Raw genomic sequence first — 22,272 nt, forward strand, 5'->3', positions numbered from 1 at the left:
TTATGATGTCTCTTCCTGAACGTTCTCTGTGACCTACTGTACAAAGCGCTGCAGAAGCCACTGTGCGACTGAGGGCATCTGAGGGCACCGACTCCAAACGACCCCAACGTCGACCAGACCTCACCCAAACAAACTGATGCTGTATACTGTACACACATCCCTTACCTACTCGTACTAGTTATACGCTGCTGGCCAGTCTGACTACTACCATAGTGTCTTTATACCTGCATCGCTGTACATACAACTCTGTACACATATGATTAGCACTATACTCAGTAGTACTCATTTATATATTGTATATACCCTGTTTAATCACCTGTAGGCTATATTGTATGTTACACTTGCACTCTGGTTGGATGCTAAACGTCTTTTCGTTGTACTGTACTTGTGCTGTATGATGACGATAAATATGAATCTAATCTAATCAAATACTGTATAGGCTACTTTAACAGGAATATTTCAAATGTCTTTTCTACCCCCCCCCCCCCCCCCCCCATTAACAATTATTCATGTTTTTTCCTTTTCTTGATCTAATATCAGTTATTATTTGACCTGGTGAGTAACTGGCTTCCTGGGTGACACTGTTGGCCAACTATACTGTTTATCCCTCTCTCCTCACACAACGTCTTTTTAGGCATCGTCAAGTGTTTTACAATCAGCGAAGACAGACCCGTTTGATTGGAGGTTGTGTACATGGCAGTGTTTTTATTGGACAAGACATAAATCGGTACGTGGATTTATGGAGATCAGACGGGGTGGGGGGGGGATGGGGGATGAGGTAGTGGAAACGGGGGCCTCTATAAGTCCACGACGCGGCGCATGGAGCCCACGGTGGCGTGAGGGGCCCTCCAGTCCTCGTAGCGCCCGTACTCGCCCTTCTCCAGCAGGTACTGACGGCCCTTGTAGGCGGGGTGCTCGTAGAAGACCCAGGCTCCGTGCTGCACGCGGGCGGACTGGACCTCGCGGTACTGCCAGTGGTCCACCAGGCTGGGCACGTCCTCGCCGAGCTCGATCATCTGGCCGCCGAAATCGGGACGCTCGTAGATTTTGACCTTGTACGAGCTGGAGGTCTTCTAAAGATATCATTTGGAGAAAACGTTAGAAAATAACCTACACCAGAAGAAATTAAGCACAACAAAATGTTCATTACACGCACTTACTGAGGAGCCTCAGATGCATTTGTTTTTACCAAACCATCTAGATTTGTGGTTCTCGACTGGTTTGTCACCCCAAAAAATGGGTCACAGGGACAATTTTAGTGGGTCGCAGGAAGTTGAGCGAAATAGTCTACAGTATTTATGATTCTGCGCCTTTATTGTGAAGGACATATATTTCCCATGACGCAGAGTGCGCGCAGTAGCGTTTGCTGCCAGCATTGTCATGACAGTAACATTTGTAAACATGGCGAAGCGCATGGCGAACAGTGGCCCTCAAGGTCAAGTTCAGTGACCCCCCCCCCCCCCCCCCCCCCTTCCCATAAAAGGGAGCTCTGGTGACAAGTTCTGCACAAATAACAAGCTGTATGCCTCCAAGAGGAATTAACTGTAGAAAAAACATGTTTCTGAGTGGAGGGGACCTTTAATGGCAACAAATTCTGGGCCTGCCAAACCAAGAACTAACTGAGTTTGCAACAAGATGTTCACATGCAACTCTAAGACTTACTCTAGTGTCTAACTCTGATCTAAATCCCCTTGAAGGTCCAAACCTTCAAGCCCCCGACACAATACCATGCTACCTTTCATGTACGTCTTACATTCATTTCACATTTTATTTGGATAAACAAATAATAATGTTTATGATCATTATCCCTTAAAACAGGATAATGTACAACCATGCAATGTGCCAATTTGGATACTCGGGAGCAGTTAGGGGTTAAATGTCTTGCTCAAGGACACTTTGCCGCGCTGCCGGGAGGAGCGGGAATCGAACTGGGAACCTTCCAATTACCAGACGACCACTCTACCTCCTGAGCCACTGTCACTTATCTCAGGTCTTCATCTCGATGGTTAACATTTCTCTTAGCCATTTATTTCATAATATTTATATAGTATAAAATATTCTTTCCAGGGTCACTCTTAAGTTAATATGTCAAAGGTATACACCCGCTGTAATGTGTGTCAACATTAGCCCTTTCACTACCACACTACCAAATGGTTAACCCTTTCACTGCGACAATACAGAACGTTAACCCTTTCACTGCCACACGACAAAGGGTTAACCCTTTTACAACCACACTACAGAAGGTTAACCCTTTCACTACCACTCTACAGACGGTTGACCGCCTGTAGTGTGGTAGTGAAAGGGTTAACCTTCTGTAGTGTGGTAGTGAACGGGTTAAAACCAGATAATAGGATAATGTACAAACTAAAACAGGAGCCCCCTGCACCCCAAAATGTGCCCTCATCATGGGTCAGCGCCGGGTTTCCCCCCGCCGGGCCTGCGGACTCACGTGTCTGACGAGGCGACAGGAGCGGATGGTGTCGTTGAAGCCGTTCCATTGCTGGAAGTCGGGGTACTCGCCCCTCATCACCACATACTGGTGGCCCATGTAGTTGGGCCTCTCATACGCCGCCCACGCCCCCTTCTCCACCCGCATGGAGTTGCAGTGGCTGAAGTGGGAGCTGAGCTCGGCGCAGTCGCTGGTGCACTCATAGGAGCGCCCCTGGAAGTTCCTGTCCTCGTAGAAAAAGATCTGAAGAGGAACGGACCCGGTTTCATCAGGCTAGGCCCAGGCTTGTTTTCATCAGGCGAGGCCCAGGCTTGTTTTCATCAGGCGAGGCCCAGGCTTATTTTCATCAGGCGAGGCCCAGGCTTATTTTCATCAGGCGAGGCCCAGGCTTATTTTGGGTGCATGTCTATGTTCCCCGGGTCCTATGTTCCCCGGGTTCTATGTGCCCCGCTTTGATTGATTGATAGATTGAACATTTTAGACCACCAGCCCTGATTCAAAACTCTAACCTTAACAAGTTCGAAAGAGGGCCTAAGCTTAACCGTTCGAAAACAAGGCGGACATTAATAATTAATAAAATAATAAAAATTTATAAAATGTTTAATCTATTAATCAATCAAAGCGGGGAACATAGAACCCGGGGAACATAGGACCCGGGGAACATAGGGATGATCCCCTTATTTTGACTAACGACTAAACAACTAACGACTAAACAACTAACGACTAAACAACTAACGACTAAAAACACACCTCTTCAAACAATATTTGAAAAAATAACCCAAACCTTCTTAGTCTTTTTACTATTATGTACCTTACTATGCTACTATACCTATACTACTACCTATCATGCTAATAATGTCTATACTATTATGCACTCAGAGTGTAACACTCAAGTTCGATACTATTTGACGAACAGTGCCAGTTGTATACCCTTCCTGCTGACTTGTTGTTCACAATTTGCTTTGGATAAAAGCTAAATTACTAAACGTATAAATGTCTAGGAAAACAGATGCATCGGCACTAAGTGCATCAATGTATTTCTTTTTTACGGCATCTTACCTTGCCTAACTGCTCCATTATTGAACCTTAATCGTCCCACTGCACATTGAAGGCAGAACGGGAGAGATCTATATATGAAGCGTGATGAAATGCTTCGCCGGTGGAACCATTGTCATTCAAATGAGGCCGCTTCCAGCACAGCCTCTTTTTTTTTTTGGCAAAGTTTAACGCCTATTGTATGGATGCAGACTGCAGTTTGCTGGCCAATTCTAGAAGAAATCAGACATGGTGTATCTAATAAAGTTGTTTGCCAGATTGTGGCAATCATGGGAAACTTTCTTATTTCTGCAAAAGTGTCCACAAACTCCCCATTACTTCATGCATCCTTTAATTCATATTGATTTTAATTTTTTCGATTACGAGTGCATGAGCTTTTTCTCTCCATTGAAAGCTTGCAACCAGAGACTCTGAGGAAAAAAGCGCTCTGGCTGATAGTTCAGCCATGTTAAAGGAACACACGAACATTTTGGGAAATTAGCTTACCGTCTTCTCCAGAGAGAGAGACAAGAAGATTCCTCTCTGTGTGTTCAGTAGAAAGCTATCTGGCTGCACGTTAGCCTAGCTTAGCACAATGAATGGAAGCGGACATGGCCGGTTAGCCTTCGGGAGAGGTGTTAGTTGGACAATGCCTAGGCTAACCGGCCATGTCCACTTCCATTCATTGTGCTAAGCTAGGCTAACGTGCAGCCAGATAGCTTTCTACTGAACGCACAGAGAGAAAACTGGTAGATCTATCTCCTTGTCTCTCTCTGGAGAAGACGGTAAGGTAATTTCCCAAAATGTTGGTGTGTTCTTTTAAGCTCGATGGAGTCATTCATATAAATGACATGAAAGTGTGGAACATTTTACATTTGACATGTTAGGCGGACGCTACAGTGTGACAGTAGGACGGACATCACAGCGAGCAAGTAGCGGTGGGACTTGTGATTCCATTTGATTGCAAATATTAGAGTTATACTTTTTCATCATCAAGAGATTCATTATGCATCAGAAAGTTTCGATTAGATCCCATTCAGTGCATTGTGATTTTAATTGTTGACACTTAACTGCATAATAATACCTCTAGGAACATAGTTGTTCCACTGAGTCAGTTAATGAGAAAGTAATTTGAGTCTGCAGAGCCAACATGATCCGGGTACAGTGAAACACTTTTCTGTACGTTTTCAGATTCTTCTTTGACCATCTGATGTTCCACGTTATGAGGTCTAGGTCAAGGTCAGATTTATTTATATATATATAAAACAACCAAGGTTGACCAAAGTGCTGCACAATACAGAGTACAAAAGTACAGTAAATACAGTAGTAATAGAACACAAGATGCACATTTACACAAACAGAAATAGTACTGCAAACACATATAACAATACAAATAAAAAAATTCAATATAAAATTTGGTCAAAATGGAAGCACGGATGTACTTGAGGGCTACGGACTGTGACTTTTCTTTTCAATGTCACATCAATAATAATACTGTATGCACTGGATGTCTGGGCAGCTTGTATCCTTTCGGCAAGCAACCCTCCCTTCCGCGTTGCTCTGATTGGCCAGCGATCTACGCTTGTTTCGCCCCTACGCCCGCGCGAGCGCGCATGCGCATGAGCCGCGATAACCCCGCCTACGCCCGTGCGAGCGCGCATGCGCATGAGCTGCGATAATGCCCTCAGGCAAGCCCCCACGCAGGTTAATAATAATAAATGGGTATCGCAGAACACGCCATATTAGCAACACTCGCACACACGCAGGTTAATAATAATAAGCGGGTATCGCAGAACACGCCATATTAGCATGATAATACCTAGCTGCATCAGATAATACCTACCTGCATCAATATACGCCGCGCTATATACTCCAACGCCTAACTAACTAAGATGGACGATCACTGCTATTGAAATAACGTTCATCTCCGTGAGCCTTCAGAGCTGCTCTTATTTGTAAATAGAAGAAAAATTAGTTTTTCATTGTTCAAGAGTGGATATATGTTGCAGAACATGCCTGTTAATTACCTTTTAAATATCTGTTATGTGGTTAGGGTATGTATGTTTTTTAAATAAATGCCCAGTCTTGTGCTTTGTCACCACCTGTCAATCTGTTCTGTTATTGGTCCATGATGGCAATAAGTTGATGATTTTTACAGCCTGGTGGGCGAGATTATGCATGACCAGCCTGTGATCTAAATATTACCTATGTGTTGATGGAATCACGTCAATATAGAGAGTAGCCCCTTACGTGACTGCGATCTGCAAGCCAGGGGCTTTTGTAAAAAGCCCCTGGCTTGCAGATTGCAGTCACGTAAGGGGCTATATTAGAGAGATGAAAACAATACAATATGTTTTTTCAATTGATATGAATAGCTAGTTACGTTAATATAGAGAGATGAACGTTATTTCGATTGATATGAATAGCTAGTTACGTTAATATAGAGAGATGATAAATTAATTAAACGTAAAAAATGTAAGAATTGAACTAAGAGTGATTTGAACTTGTGACCATATAGGCTCCACAGCAAGCTGGCAAACGAGTTGAGCTAAGTGCGTCGATGTTAAAACTGAGTGACAAATGCATAATTTACACTTGTGCCAATTGCGTGCGTTTGTCTAAGTATTATTATTCTAAGTATTATTATTATTATTATTATCTACCGCCGCGGCGGCAAAACCTATTAAAACCTGCGTGTGCATTTACACTTGTGCCAATTGTGTGCGTTTGTCTAAGTATTATTATTCTAAGTATTATTATTCTAAGTATTATTATTATTATTATTATTATTATTATTATTATTATTATTATTATTATTATTATTATTATTATTATTATTATTATTATTATCTACCGCGGCGGCAAAACCTATTAAAACCTGCGTGTGGGCGTGTGGCGGCAAAAACAAAATGCGCATGCGTGCGTTACCGGCGTAGGGGCGAACCGAGCGTAGAAGATCGCTGGCCAATCAGAGCAACGCGGAAGGGAGGGTTGCTTGCCGAAAGGATACAAGTGTCTGGGCACTGTGCATGTGATGTGTCCCCTCTCCTCTCAGTTTAATAACGTTTATTCTTATCTTATATCTCGAAAAGTAACGGCCGGATTGCCATGAAGTTAGCTGTGTCACAGGTCGACGGAACCCTGCAACAAGGCTATTATTTCAATAAACATTGTGGATTTACTCTGTTACAAACGATGTGGACTCAAAGAGATAGAGGGCAACAATTAATAGGATATGATTGATTCCATATGTTAAGGGAACATTTTACAAGTGTATAGCGCTGGTTAGTTTACTTCCTCTCAGAGATGTTTGGCCTTGAAATGTCCTCTGACACGTCCTCCGCATAGGAAGTGTGTTTACCTACGACAAGTCAAAATGGCTACTGTGAAAAAGGGTGGACACTACAGGTGGATTATTTCTAGGGATGTTCGATATTGGCTTTTCTACCGATATCCGATATACCGATATTGTCCAACTCATACATTTCTGATACCGATATCAACCGATACCGATATATGCAGGGTTTCCCCCGCCCCAATATTTTTTTTATCATTTCAGGTAATTAACATTACATATCTCTTTTCGTGGAATTAACACAACATTATGCATACTTTTGACAATAAATAAAATAAGAATTTGTTCCGATTTTAACCGATACCGATAATTTTCAATATTACATTTTAATGCCAATATCGGCTGATAATATCGGTAGGCCGATAATATCGGACATCCCTAAATTTATTTCCCACATATCTACTCAAATTGCCACGGTCCAGCCACGGTTATGCAAGTGAAAGGAACTCAGTGTATTCAAAGAGTAATTATTTTCTACATTGTATAGATTACAGGCTGTGTAAATAAGCATCGTACTTGCTTTGAAATGTGTCAGCAGTAGCTAAATCTAATGAAGGCAAGTTGCCATCCAGAACTAAATAATTTCATGCTGCAAATATTTGAGAATTCCTTTCTGCGGTCCACTGAGAAGTAATGAGTGCACGTTTAAGTTTCACTGTTTGACTCATCTGGATACATGATACAATGTTAATGTCTTTGCTTCCTCGTGCAACAAAATAATTCTGCTGGTGAGTGTGAGGGATTTGTCCAATGTCCAGGTAACTGCGCCAGAAATGGCAGTTTTTGCTTGCATTTAAATGCCTCATCAAAACGAATTCCATAGCGACACATGCAGGGACGTGCACAGGACTTCAGAGGGGCAGGTGCTCAAAGCCTGAAAAGCGCACTGGGCTTCTGTGTGTGCGAAGCGCGCAAGACCGATTTTTGGGGGCCCTTTTTGGGCAGGGGGGGCCCCCTTTTTATGCTTTTTTGGTGATCAAATTGGTGAAATTTTTTTTTTTATCCACTTTTTCTCCCATTTTCTATATTTTCTCCCATCCCAATTTCGTATCATCCAATTCAACCCTCCCCTGTCACGAACGCTGTTTCTTGCCTCCCACAAGCCGGCTGCAATGTGGACTAAGTCATACATAGCACAAGTCCCCTCCGGTACTTGAGGTAACAGCAGTCGCATCTTTTCACCTGCGCAGCTCGATCTCTCAGTGGCGAGGAGTAACGCGTGGGAGGCTCACGCTGCCCCCGACACTTCCTGATTCTACTGCGCAGGCGCACCAACCGACCTGTAGGAGTCGCTGTCCACAACGCCCGATCCCCACCCATCAGTTTCCCACCCCCTAATACGGCCAATGTGTATTAGTACGGACGACCAGCTAAACTGAAAGCAAATGTGGAGCGCTGGGCTCGAACAGGCAAGCCCAGCGTTTCCAGATTTCGTGGCGAGCGCCTTGCCCACTACGCCACGTAGCCGCCCCCTTGAAAGACACTTTTATCACTGACTTAAACTTACAAATAAAAATAAAAACTTGGCATAAAAAGGGCACTTTTTTATGAGGCACAAAAGGGCAGGTGCTTGAGCACACTTTGGGCTCTATGTGTGCACGTGCCTGGACACATGCATGATCAATCTATAATAATATTCAGGTGAGGTTGATTGAGCCTAATACAGAATAGCTTGTGGTTTAATTTATTTTATGCTAAACATAATATTGTTTGAGCTGAGGAATCCTTTAAAGGCTTCCAGGCAAACTTTTTGGTAAAACCTTGCAAGCTTGGAGTAAACCGCTGCCAAATTATTTTGTCTGCTGGCTTAACATTGTTCACAGAACTTAGTGTTCTGCTCTCTTCCATTCCTTCCCTAATGTTGACACACATTACTGCGGGTGTATACCTTTGAAATATTAATTTAAGAGTGAACCTGGAAGAAATATTTTATAATATCTATTAAATATTGTGAAATAAATGACAAAAAGAAATGTTCACCATCAAGATGAAGACTTTAGATAAGCGACAGTGGATCAGGAGGTAGAGCGGTCGTCTGGTAATTGGAAGGTTCCCGGTTCGATTCCCGCCCCTTAAAGACATTTAACCCCTAACTGCTCCCGATGATCCAAGTTGGCACCTTGCATGGTTGCCTCCGCCATCTGTGTTGAGAGTGAGTGAATGGGTAAATTTGAGGCATAAATTGTAAAGTGCTTCGGATAAAAGGGCTATATAAATGCAGTCCATTGAAAATATCTAAAAAATTCGATCTACGGAGAAAGTACAGTAAAGCCTCTTTTAGCGAGATGAGACTTGTCACAAAAAGATAATAATTGGTAGCATATTAGTATATAAATAAATAAAATAGTATTAAATGTGCTGTAAGTGGTATTTTGTTGTTAAAATAAGTAGTCTATGCCATCACTGGTATACTGTAGACACTACAGTGTAGAGTGTCTGGTCAGTAACATATAGGTCTCCCAGTCCCTCTGCTCTGCAGTAAACAGGAAATACATGATGGTACTGGTATCCCATTCCCAGAGAGAACGCCACATGCATGGTCAGACAAAAATAAGAAATAAGAACTAGTTTTAAGCAAATATGTGCTTGAAACAAGTCAAATAATCAGTGCCAATGCAGTAAGCAAATCTGGCTTGGCAAGATTTCTTGACATAAGTAAAAGTTCTCTCTCCTGAGAGACCATTTCATGGTTGATGGCCTCTTTGGAAATCAAAAGTCCTTAAATGTAGTGAGGGGAATCAATTTGTCCATTTTCAAAGTCTTGGTGTTAGGGTGAGGTGACTTTCTAGAACCCAGGAGCAGAACACAGGCACAGGAGAATAGAGCGGTTTAGAATGTTTAATTGAAGTATGGGGGAAGCATGGTCCAAGGGGCGTGAGAGGAGCTTAGAGACAGGGAACAAGGAGTGGAGGAGTGACGATGGTGTGTGTATGTGTATGTATGTGTGTATGTATGTATGTATGTATGTATGTATGTATGTATGTATGTATGTATGTATGTATGTATGTATGTATGTATGTATGTATGTATGTATGTATGTATGTATGTATGTATGTATGTATGTATGTATGTATGTATGTATGTATGTATGTATGTATGTGTGTGTGTGTATGTGTATGTGTATGTGTATGTGTATGTGTGTGTGTGTGTGTGTGTGTGTGTGTGTGTGTGTGTGTGTGTGTGTGTGTGTGTGTGTGTGTGTGTGTGTGTGTGTGAGGTCCATGAGGGTGCAGGCCGGAGGGGTGAGGTCCTAGACATCGGAGAACAAGGGTTAGTATAGAGCAAAAGTCACTGAGCAAACAAAAACATAATTAGATGAACGCTGAGGTCTTGAAGAGAGTCCTATACCACGGGAGGTGTGAACAACACTCGGACGAGGAGTGGCAGGAGTGCAGGCCGGTGAGTAGGTTGATGGTAAGACGGGAACAGGAAGAGGACCATGTATGGGCATGGGAACCTGCTGACAGACAGGGGAGAGAAAATCCCTGGCTGTGGCTGTAACACTTGGGGCGGGATCCACAAAGAATGGATTGCACGGTGCTAGTTGCACCCTACTTACAATTCATTATGAATTGAAAATGGGGGACCCTGGTATAAACAAGACGAAAGTCTTTCTCTGGTCTGCATCCCCTTAACAATTGTGTGTATTGAGCCTTACTGTATTCTACCCATTCTACAATCTGTTAATAAAAGTTTCAATCAATCAAATTTGGTGAGCAGCTCTGGGTACCTTCTCTCTTTCACTGAATTTAACTATTTAAAATGTCTTAGATTAATTATTGTTGTATAGATTGTAGTTTCGTTAGCAAATGTATAGTGCCGAGAATAGCGTGTCCAGGTGATCGTTCACATGGGTAGCCTTTGTGAACGTCATCATGATCAAAACAAAACTTAAAATTAGTTGTTAGTCATTAGGTAAAATTATGATTAACTAATAATTGCTTATTAACTACGCAGATGTATTATTATAATAAAACTGCATACTTGTGCCCTAATGATAAGGATAAACACTCAATGAAGAAACCCAATCCCCTTGCCACTAGGGGTGTAAAGGTACACGTATCCGTACCGAACCGAACCGCTGTGTAGTGTACCGAACGAATACAACGGTATGTTAACCACTAACGACCGCCCACCGGGGGCTCTTTTTTTCACAATCTAATATTATTATTATTATTATTATACATATTCTTTTTACAAGTCGATTATTAATTTCAATATAGAATATTCGTTGACAGCCCTACAACAAGTACAATTAGGTACTGCACACTTCATCACCCCTGAGTGGAACATGGAAAGCCAAACTTTTCCCGACTGTACCGAAAACCCGTACCGAACCTTGACTTCAAAACCGAGGTACGTACCGTCCCGTACTGTGGTTTTTGTGTACCGTTACACCCCTACTTGCCACGCAGGACTGAGAAGAGGGAAGATGGTTGGAATCTGTTCAATTAAAATAACGTCTCTAACATTCTGTCTTGCTGTGTACAGGTCTGTTGCCGCCACAGACCCACTCCTATCCGAGCTCCGGGGGTCATCAGCTATTCTCGGTCCTCGCTCCACAACGGTGGACCGAACTTCCCCCCACAGTCAGGACAGCCGAAACCCGCCCAATCTTCTTCTTCGTCAATCAATATCTGGAATGAAAAACAATTGATAAATAAATAAACTACTAATCTTTGTACTGTCTTTTACTATGATCCAATCCAATCCAACTTTATTTATATAGCATGTTTATCAACAACAAAGTTGACCAAAGTGCTTCAGAATCAATCAATACGGTAAAAAAACACATAGACTAATCACAATACAATGCACACGGAACTACAAACAGATTACGCACTTTGCTACTAAGGAATCTACCTTGCCTATTATTATTATGCTAATATGCACTCAATCTGTATAGCACTCAAGGGTTACATGAACAACGCCACTGACCCTTAGCTGCCAGAGTTGTACCCCTCCTCCTGCTAACTTGTTGTACACAACTTGTAAGTCGCTTTGGATAAAAGTGTTCAGCTAAATGACAAAAATGTAGTAAATGTAAATATTGCGTTGACTGTCTCTCGAGCTGCATCACTGTAGTCTTATCTATAACCCTGACCTCGTGACCCTGTCGACTCCCAGGACTGTTGACATATCCACCTGTCATAACTATAGTTGTCATGGTGACAGACATTACCCCCCCCCCCCCCGCCCCCCTCTGTCAACAGACAGCTGAGACTGCAGGAAACTATAGACTTACTTCACATAACAGATCACTTAAGTGTATACAATTCATACAGTACAATCCCAAATGTTGGAATCTTTATTAACAAACACTCAATCTTATCCAGAAAATGGATACAAATGTATGTGATATAAATGTATATATACTTTTGCAATAAGTATTAAGCTAAATTCACTGTCTCTTTTCACAAGAGAGAACTAACGCCGAGGCTGGTGTCTGTCTTCTTGTCTCTCTCTGGAGAAGACGGCAGGCTGGTTTCCCAAAATGTTGGCCTCTTCCTTTACGTGAGGGGTGAGGGGGGGGGGGGGGGGGGGGGGGGGGGCTGCACGATGAGAAGTAGGGTCTTCTTTTAGTATGTTATTGTATGTTTTTATTGGATTGTTTTTGCATTGTACATTTTTATTGTATTGTTTTACATTGTATGTACACGGGACTGGAGATGTAAATAATCTAGTGCAATGCATCTTTTCTCTTTGGAGACTAATGTTTTTATTTGTACGTTGCCCCTGAAATAAACGTCTATAATAATAACAAGCTCATAGCCACTTCAGTACAGAGTCTGTGGAGTGAACACAGAGTCCAGGCTTGGGCATCCATGGGCACAGTTTACAACATTTACAGCAAGAAGCATCCTGCTTATTCATCAGGTTCAGGAATTTGAATAACAAAAAGCCATTGCAAAGCGTATAACGTATAAAAGCTACCATGAAGCATGACCTATTCAACACAATACAACACCAGAGCAGCATCAAACATGGGCAAGGTAACTGTATATCTCCTAAAGCTATTTTCAATATTTTTGGTTGTTTATGACATACATTTGATTTGATTTGATTTGATCTTTATTTATCTCGAACAACCATAAACACACAAACTTGAAATAACAAAAAAGAACTAAAAATAAATAAAAAGTTTAATTTCTTTTTTTAAATAAAATACAAATAAAAATAAAATAAAATATATCTTCCTAGACATGGAAGCAATTGTCAACATAGCTCAAGACAAATGGTTTTGTTCGAGAAGGGACAGAAAGAAGCAAAGCTTATCTGGTCCTGCCCCTTCCTTACAATATCATATTAAATTATGTAATATGTTATCTATCAATATCAAAAATAATTATACCTATCCACTACAGCAAAAGATAAATAAATAATTACAAAAATACTAGTTCACGTTATTTTCAAGCTCCTCTAACTTATGCTTGTCCAAGAATTCCTGTTTATATCTGCATTTAAACATTTCAATAGTACTTGTTCTTATTGCTATATCAAGGCCATTCCAATGGATATGCAAATTGGGATGCACTTGCTTTTCAGAGTAGTACGGATACCATACATATCCTGCAGTTTTAAATGGTTCAATGATTGTTTTGTCCTTATCAAATTGCCAGATTTCAGTGTTATTAGAATTAATTTCTGACAGTATTTATATTTAATGATCACTATGTGGAGTAATTTGTATTAAGTGCATGGATGCCTCTGGAATATAGTGCACACTGTGATCATTTGAATTCACAGTGTAGTTGCTTAACAGTGCAAGTAGTTTTGAGGGATATAAACCAACCTCGGAAAAGTTTAAATAATGATATATGAGTATCATTAATTAATTAATTAATGAGTGCTGTTTGAAACTAGAAAGGATCTATTTGGCTGAGATGCACCGGGAGCGTGACTATGTTCCCACAGCCCTACAGTATGTTCCCACATTTACATTTTTCATACATTTGTATCTGATTTTATCCCCCTTTCTCTTAATTTGGTAGCCAATTACACCCAACCTACTATTCAATTGTCCTCTGGTAGTAGAGGGTTCGTCCGGGAACATATAGGGTTGTGGGAACATAGGGCCTAATTTCTTGAAAAATCATAGAAATGTGGGAACATAGGATTGTGGGAACATAGGGCCCAATGTTTTGAAAAATCGTAGAATGTGGGAACATAGGGCCTAATGTTTTGAAAAATTGTAGAATGTGGGAACATAGGGCCTAATGTTTAAAAAAATCGTAGAATGTGGGAACATAGGGCCTAATGTCTTGAAAAATCGTAGAATGTGGGAACATAGGGCCCAATGTTTTGAAAAATCTTAGAATGTGGGAACATAGGGCCTAATGTTTTGAAAAATGGTAGAATGTGGGAACATAGGGCCTAATTCTTTTAAGAAATCGTAGAATGTGGGAACATAGGGCCTAATTCTTTTAAGAAATCGTAGAATGTGGGAACATAGGGCCTAATGTTTTGACAAATGGTAGAATGTGGGAACATAGGTCCTAATGTTTGGAAAAATGGTAGAATGTGGGAACATAGGGCCTAATGTTTTGAAAAATTGTAGAATGTGGGAACATAGGGCCTAATGTTTTGAAAAATCTTAGAATGTGGGAACATAGGTCTGACTCCGGTGCACCTACCCTCCCTCCACCACCTGTGTTGTAACATCCTCTAAACACAGTGTTGGTTCACTTAGTTTTAAAGAGTGATCTTTAGATGAAAAGCACCTCTAGGACCAGTGTAGGTACTGGATATGTTTGGTATAGCTGCAGCAGATCAGCTTGGGGTCTGTTCTACAGTTGAGTTGCATAGCAAACGTAAGACTTTTATCACACAGACTTTTATCAAGCATAATGATGATATCAACCTCAGTTCGCACTATGTGAAACTCATCCCAGTAACATTAGTACAATTGCATGACAGCGCCGTGAGTCCTGTTTACTTTTAATAGCTAGTTGCTAACGTCGCCAATATACATTAGCATTTTCCATTCACTTACATGAACGGTTAACATTAGTTTTCTATACTACCTATATGAGCTAGCTACTTATCTGTGATTTATGTGGATTTGGGTGGTGTACACCAGTCTGCTAGTGCTAGTGCTAGTCTGATTAACACAGTAACCCCCCCCCCCCCACACACACACACAGGTGAAAAACCAATGTTCAACGTTAGCTTGTTAACGTACATTGCTAATGTTACTAACGCTGCTAACACTACTAAAGTTGCCAACGTATGTTGCTGACATTGCTAACATACGTTGCCGGAGTAAGAAGCTATACCGTATGTGTTTAGCATTTTCCTTTCACTTGTCTTACATGAATGGCTTCTTGTGCATTTCATTTGTTTAGATCATCTTCTTCGAGGACAGGGACTTCCAGGGTCGCTCCTATGAGTCCAACACCGACTGCTCCGAGCTCACCACCTTCCTGAGCAAGTGCAGCTCCTGCAAGGTGGAGAGTGGCTGCTTCATGATCTATGACCGCTCCAACTTCCTGGGAAATCAGTTCTTCCTGAGAACTGGAGAGTATTCTGATAACCAGCGTATAGGCATGATCGATTCCATCCGTTCCTGCCGTGTGATCCCTGCTGTAAGATAACTGTATTTAGAACATACATACATAACATTCCAATATATGTCAAGCTCATACTAAAAACAATGTAGCTATATACCTAGATATTGAAAGATATGACGCGTTTTCATATGGTTATATATAACAGAAAGTACGTAAGTAAACACCTTTTAATTAGGGCAAGGTGGTGTCTAGGCCTTTATAACAAATCATTGTTAGAGACATTGCACATGTTGGCAGCCGGGCCTGTGAGCAGAGCGAAGAGGGCCATGGCCACATTCCTTAGTAAAACTACGTTCTATGGGGCCTGAGCAAGGACAATATGCTGATGATTCTACTCTGTATAACTGTGCCTCTTAACCTGGTCTTCTACAGCACCGTGCATCTTTCAAGATGCAGATCTTCGAGAGGGAGAACTTCGGAGGCCAGATGCACGAGCTGACAGAGGACTGTGAGTCTATCCAGGATCAATATAGGATGTGTGAGTGCCAGTCCTGCAAGGTGATGGACGGCCACTGGCTGATGTTCGAGCAGCCCGGCTTCAGGGGCAGGATGACGTACCTCAGGCCCGGAGAGTACAGGAACCTCAAGGAGCTGGGGATGAGCAACACCATGAGGTTCAGCTCCATGAGGCCAATCAACGACACCTGTGAAGGTCAACGCCATTGATCTAAAAGAAATACTGAACCAAAACCTCTTTTGACATGACGCCAAAATTTGCTAATCCTTATTGAAATGTTTGTTTCATTGTGTATATCTGAGGAATTTATGGAATGATCATCAAATTAAGAATTTGTAAAAAAATTATGATTTTATTTTAAATATTTTGTCTTACCTCAAAGTCTCTTATGGATATTAATTTTACCCAGTGATTGAGAAGCAATACAAAATAATTTCTCAGCTAATTCATTTCACATGTGGATACATTAACTTTTCCAAAATATTGTATATTGCATTGACTCTGAATACTATCACAAACTGCCACTGCCCTGGCATTACAAATGCCATCTAAATAACTAAACACTAACAGATTCTGGAATAAATCTTGTATTATTTTCCAAACTACAACAATATCTGTGTTTAATTCTGGTGTTCAGATAAGATTTTACTTGAATTAAAATGGCCAAATTGCAAGAATGTTGTATGAATAGTCATTTTCTTTTACCATGGCAGAGGCATGACATATTATACTGACAGCTTTGTAACTGACCTGTCTCCAATGTCCTTCACAACTCTTCTTCTTGTCTGAGGAAAAGCAACAGTTGTGATTGGAGGATCAAGAAATGAAGTTCCGAAAGGAAAATAAAGTAATTTGAAGTTGAAGTTGAAGAAAACCCAGGTGAAAAAATAAGCACATGTGCACCAAGTAATACATTTTTACTTGCTTGTCCACTCATGATTAATGTACTAGTGCTATTGCAAAGTATACACTTGACTTGAGTACACTACACATACGATTATTAAGACAATCATATCAAGTATAATTTTAGCTATTTAAACTAATCCAGGGTGGCATCAATGGTCAATTTGACAAAGCTATCAAAGCATTATATTAGGCGCATGTGCCCAAGTGAATGATTTGATTACTAGCTGGTTCCCAAGTGAAGCTGGGAGATGTGTTATCCCCTACCCTCTTTGACATTTGTGCAGACTTGTGCATTGGTACATATTGATTTACAAGGCAATTCTCTGTCTCCTCCCCTCTTACTGTAAGGGCTGCGTGTGTGTGTGTGGGTCACGAGCAGATAATAGGGACTCTTTACGTATCCATTTAACTGCTTACGCAGACATTAGGGAGAAAGGGACAAATAAACAAAGAACAACCTTTACAGGTGGAAGCCTCAAAGTGAGTATTTAAGAAAATAAGTCAAGTCCAAAAAACAGGACAACACTCAATAAAGAGGTATTGTAGAAAAAGAAATAAGCCACAAAGGCAACTCCTAAAAACAGAGTTTATATTGAAAACATAAAACAATAAACCTCCACCAAGAGAGTTTATGTGCCGTAGTGGGCAAAATACAGTTCCAAAAGAAACACAAGAAAACTGACATGAAAATAAACACTACCATAAAAGGCTCAGCCTCTATAAAACAAAGTGTAAAATAAAGCCATGCCCAAAACAAGAATGGCTACAAAGAAAGGCTAGATGCTGAATAGGGCAGAGATCAGCATACACTTCAATATAACAAGCCTGACCAGAAGGATAGCCAACACAAAGGAAATGAAAAAGCAGCCAACACTACGAGACTCAAAACTAAATAGACTCAGCTTTACCATAGGCACAGCTGCACTGCATCAGGTGCAATCAAGCCCACACACCTGCCGACCCATGAGGGAATTAACAACAGAGGCCAGTGATGCAGCTATCCCTCACAGAAAGGCAAAATAGACAGCTGTCCCTCACAGAAAGGTGAAATAAGGCCAAAACCATGACGGACCCCCTGAGACACGTCTCAGAAATTCCCGAACAAGCTCAGGGTCCAAGATGTCTCTGGCCGGAACCCACATGTCTCTGGCCCATAACCCTGCCAGTCCACCAGGTACAGCATACCCCTACCAACCCACCTACTGGACAGGATACGCCGTACAGTATACACAGGTTGGCCATCAACGAATTGAGGGGGAGGTGGAAGTCTCTCTGCAGGAACCAACTTGCTCCTCCAAACCGGCTTAAGGAAGCTGCATCCTGATTGGCACTGTTTACACCGAACGAGAGAACGAATGCCTGAGGAAATTAATGAAAACTTTATTTACCAGATTGCAGAATGGGTACAATACAGTACGGCTCAATACACACAATTGTTAAGGGGATGCAGACCAGAGAAAGACGTTTGTCTTGTTTACATCAGGGTCCCCCATTTTCAATTCATAGTGACATTTATGACATACATGACATACATGACATCATGACATTTATGGCATAGGGACATGCATGACATTTATGGCATAGGGACATACATGACATACAGGTATATAGTACTGTTACATTTGTGACATAAACGATATGCAAATATACAGTACTGTTACCCATAGATCCTGACAGAGATGGGGAGGAGACTGTACATTAGGAGGGGGTGGGTGGGTGGGAGAGAAATATACTGGAAATTTATGGATATCTCAGAAAGGCTATTATTTATAAATCGCATCACTGGAAACTCGGTACCTAAAATGTTTTCCCCATTTTGTTGCTGAGCAAAAGTTCTTCCTCGGTTATTTTCACGTTTTAAATGACTAAAGGGTTAAGGAAATGTGTTAGGAGGGTAGGTATATATATAATAATATATATAATAAAGAAGACAGGATCCAAGGAACTAAAAAAAAAATTCAAACGTTAGCTTTGTGTTCGCCACAAACCTTTGCAAACAAACAAAGCGAATGGTCAGAAAATTTAGTTTGCAATGAACAAAAAAGACGCTGGACTGAGGAAAATGTACCAGTCTAACTAGCCCAACTAGGTGTTTCATATTATTTGTTGACTTAAGTGACTTGTAGCCATTAGGTGAGTAGGATTCACCAGTGTCATCACGATCAAATCAATCAATCAAAACTTTATTATGGACTCAGGGTCCATATAAAAGACAGGACATTACATAGAATAAAATACATATAAAACACCATACTGTAAAATAAATCATAGTTTATAAGAGAAAAATAAGAAAAGAAAATAACAAATTAAATATAGATGAATTGATTAAGTAATTCATTCCATATAGACAACTATATGCACATTGCACACACACAGCTGAGATTGAAAACCTCTAAAGCTAAACCTTATATTAGACACAGCCAAGATTATCAAATTTACAGTCATTTAGCGGCAAATACAAAATATATAATATTTCTTAAGACAATTTAGAATAGAATAGATAAAAAAAATTAACATGTAACACATAATAATACAACAAACACACACAAAAAGAATAACCAATAGAATTAGAATAGAATAGATAGAATAGATCTTTATTGTCATTGTTACAGTTGTTACAACGAAATAAAAAAAATGCAACCCTAGGTGCTAGTAAAATAAGAATAAAAACAGTCCTAAACACAGTGTTAAATATAAAAACAGGGTGGGGCGTAAATAACATTAATAAAACAGGGGGGTATAAAATATAATTGCACTATCTTTTAATGTTGTGTGTGTGTGTGTGCGTGTGCGTGGGGGGGGGGGGGGGGGGGGGGTGCAAGGAGACTGTTGTTTTAAAATTTAGCTGAGTTTATTGCACATATGGCCCTGGGATAAAAACTAAACTTCAGTCTGTTAGTCCGGGTGGGCATGACGCTGAAACGCCTTCCCGAGCGCAGCCGCACGAGGTGCTTGTTGCCCGGGTGGTGTGGGTCCTTCAGTATTTTTACTGCTTTTTTGAGGCAGCGGGAGTTGTATAGTCCCTCCAGTGAGGGGAGGGGGCAGCCGATGATCTTCTGGGCCGAGTTGACGACCCTCTGGAGCGCCCTCCTCTCTGCGGCTGTGCAGCTGAGGAACCACACATTTATGCAGTAGGTGAGGATGCTTTCCACGGAGCAGCGGTAAAAAGACACAAGCAGGTCTTGTCTGAGGTGGTAGTTTCTTAGTACTCTCAGGAAGTAGAGTCTCTGCTGTGCCTTTTTTACTATCGCCGTGGTGTTGATTCTCCAGGTCAGGTCATCCTCCAGGTGGACACCCAGGAACTTGATGACCGAGACTCTCTCCACACATCCCCCGTCGATATACAGGGGCTGTATGTCAGTCTTCTTCCTCCTGTACACCACAGAGCCTCAGCGACCAGTCGCGACGCCACTTCCACAATTAGGAGTAAACATATAAAGCAAATTCTCCATAAACTAAATAAATAGATATTACATGTCCCAAAAGGAGTAGGAAGGATATATACACTTACATGGTCCTACCTCCTTTTTATAACATAAATAGCGAACTTCAAGTTCATCATATACAACCTAAATAGTTACCTTTTTTAAATACGGTATGTTTACTCTTGGATACACTTGAAAAAAAAACACAACATTATGTCATACAATCTAGACAGATTGATTTATGTTTATGTTTTTTTTCTCTGAAATGTAATGGAGTAAAAGTACAAAGTATACAAACCTAATAATACTTGAGTAAAGTACAAATCCCCAAAACAGTACTTAAGTATTGTAACGAAGTACAATTACTCAAGTACTTTACACCCCTGGTTCTACATAACATGACAACACTGCATATTAGATGGTTCACTAGAGTATTACTAATCATGCACCCAGTATTAGAGACTTTAGACCTATCTCAAACCCTGCCCCTTTTCTTGATCCTCCAATCACAGCTGTCGCTTACCTCGGACTTCCTCGTACAAACAAAGTTTGTACGAGGAAGTCAGAGGTAAGCGACAGCTGTGATTGGAGGATCAAGAAAAGAGGGCAGGGTTTTGAGACAGGTCCAACTTTCCCCTTGTCTGACACCATTGCTAACCCCAAATGGGGCTGCGACACTATTGTCCCATTATACTTGCATATTCTGATGGTCAAACCAATGAGCCAGAATTCTCACAATGTATTTGGACACCCCTCTTTGAGTTTAACAAACAGCTTTCTATGATTAACAGGATCAGGCTTTGGAAGCATCAATAAACTACACAAGAACTGATGAGTTTTGACATCTATATTTGTTTGTAATTGTTTTAAGACATATATACCCAAGTCAGTGCCATATTTAGCTTTATTATGTGTTAATCAACGAATTAATCTATCCAGCAGGATTTTTCCTAGGACTTTTGACAGCCTGCTGGCTATAGGGCACAAGTCAGCTGATTATAATTGAGTACACCTGTTGCTTTCTCAATTATAATTGAGCACACCTGTTGCATGCTCAATTAACACAGGGTTATTGAAGGTAGGATCTGATTGGTTGATTTAAGAATGTGTCTACCTGGTGCCAAAACGTACCCACTATTAATAGCCGTGACTCAGCACTTGCTTCCCATGTGTTTTGGGTGGTTGTCTTTAACATGGCGCACATAGAGGAAAGAAAATGCACAACATATCTAGTTGTGGCAGTTCTTTTTCTCTTGTGTTTGTTGACCCCGTGTCTAGATGGCTTTGGGTTGAGAACATTGAATGAGAATATGGCAGGCAGTAAGACCACAACGATGGAAGTCAGAACAACAGGGAGGATTCTCTTTGATGGGAAAGACCTGGACTTGGTCAAGACTGCCAAACAAAACCGTGGATCCCTGCATGGTGACTCTTATCAAGCAGATGGGCCAGATACAGAATTTGCTCTGGTTTCTATATTCATGATGCAAAATTGATCATTGTATTTCTTTTAGTTTGGTAAAACAAATGCTGGATATACCATGTTATTACCATCAGTATCATGGTTTAAATCTGATTTCATACCATGGTATTGAATACAACATTGGTACAGTGTGATGCCTGACATTTACCATCAAGTCAAGAGTTTAATTTGTCACAGCATACAAGTATACAGTGAAATGCGGGGGGGTCTTGCCCGCAACGATTGTGCATAGTACAATAATAAGAATCCAAGGGATGAGAATGCGACATTTGTGCAATAATGCAAGTCATAAGAGTAAACATAGGTATGTACAGGAGTTTTTCAAAAGCATGGTAAGACATGCTAAGGTCCTGTGATAGTGCAATACACTGTTGGCTACGGATGGGGCACTGGGTCTTATGTACACTACTATACAACCATTAATAGATACCATTAATACAATGGCTGGTACCATGGTAAAATAAAAATAGCCACCAACTGCCATGCTACTTTTTGGGAGTAGACATACTAATGTGAATTCATGCATAATTTGTTCTGTTTTTTTTTTTAGAGGTGCCGGAAGGTCACGCATATGGCCATTCTCATAAAGCAG

At 40.9% G+C, this 22,272-nt stretch overlaps 1 protein-coding gene across 1 annotated transcript; it reads right to left on the reverse strand.

The window, feature by feature from the left end:
- Window positions 1–797: 797 nt before the first annotated feature.
- On the reverse strand, window positions 798–3,526 carry LOC311224786 (gamma-crystallin M2-like; the record flags this gene model as incomplete). Its single annotated transcript, XM_084309907.1, has 3 exons — window positions 798–1,073; window positions 2,450–2,692; window positions 3,509–3,526. The coding sequence occupies 3 exons, from the start codon at window positions 3,524–3,526 to the stop codon at window positions 798–800; spliced, it is 537 nt and encodes a 178-aa protein (XP_084166033.1).
- Between the last annotated feature and the right edge of the window lie 18,746 nt (window positions 3,527–22,272).

The sequence above is a fragment of the Notolepis coatsorum genome (assembly GCF_963971535.1).
Source record: "Notolepis coatsorum genome assembly, chromosome: 1".
Classification (NCBI taxonomy): Eukaryota; Metazoa; Chordata; class Actinopteri; order Aulopiformes; family Paralepididae; genus Notolepis; species Notolepis coatsorum.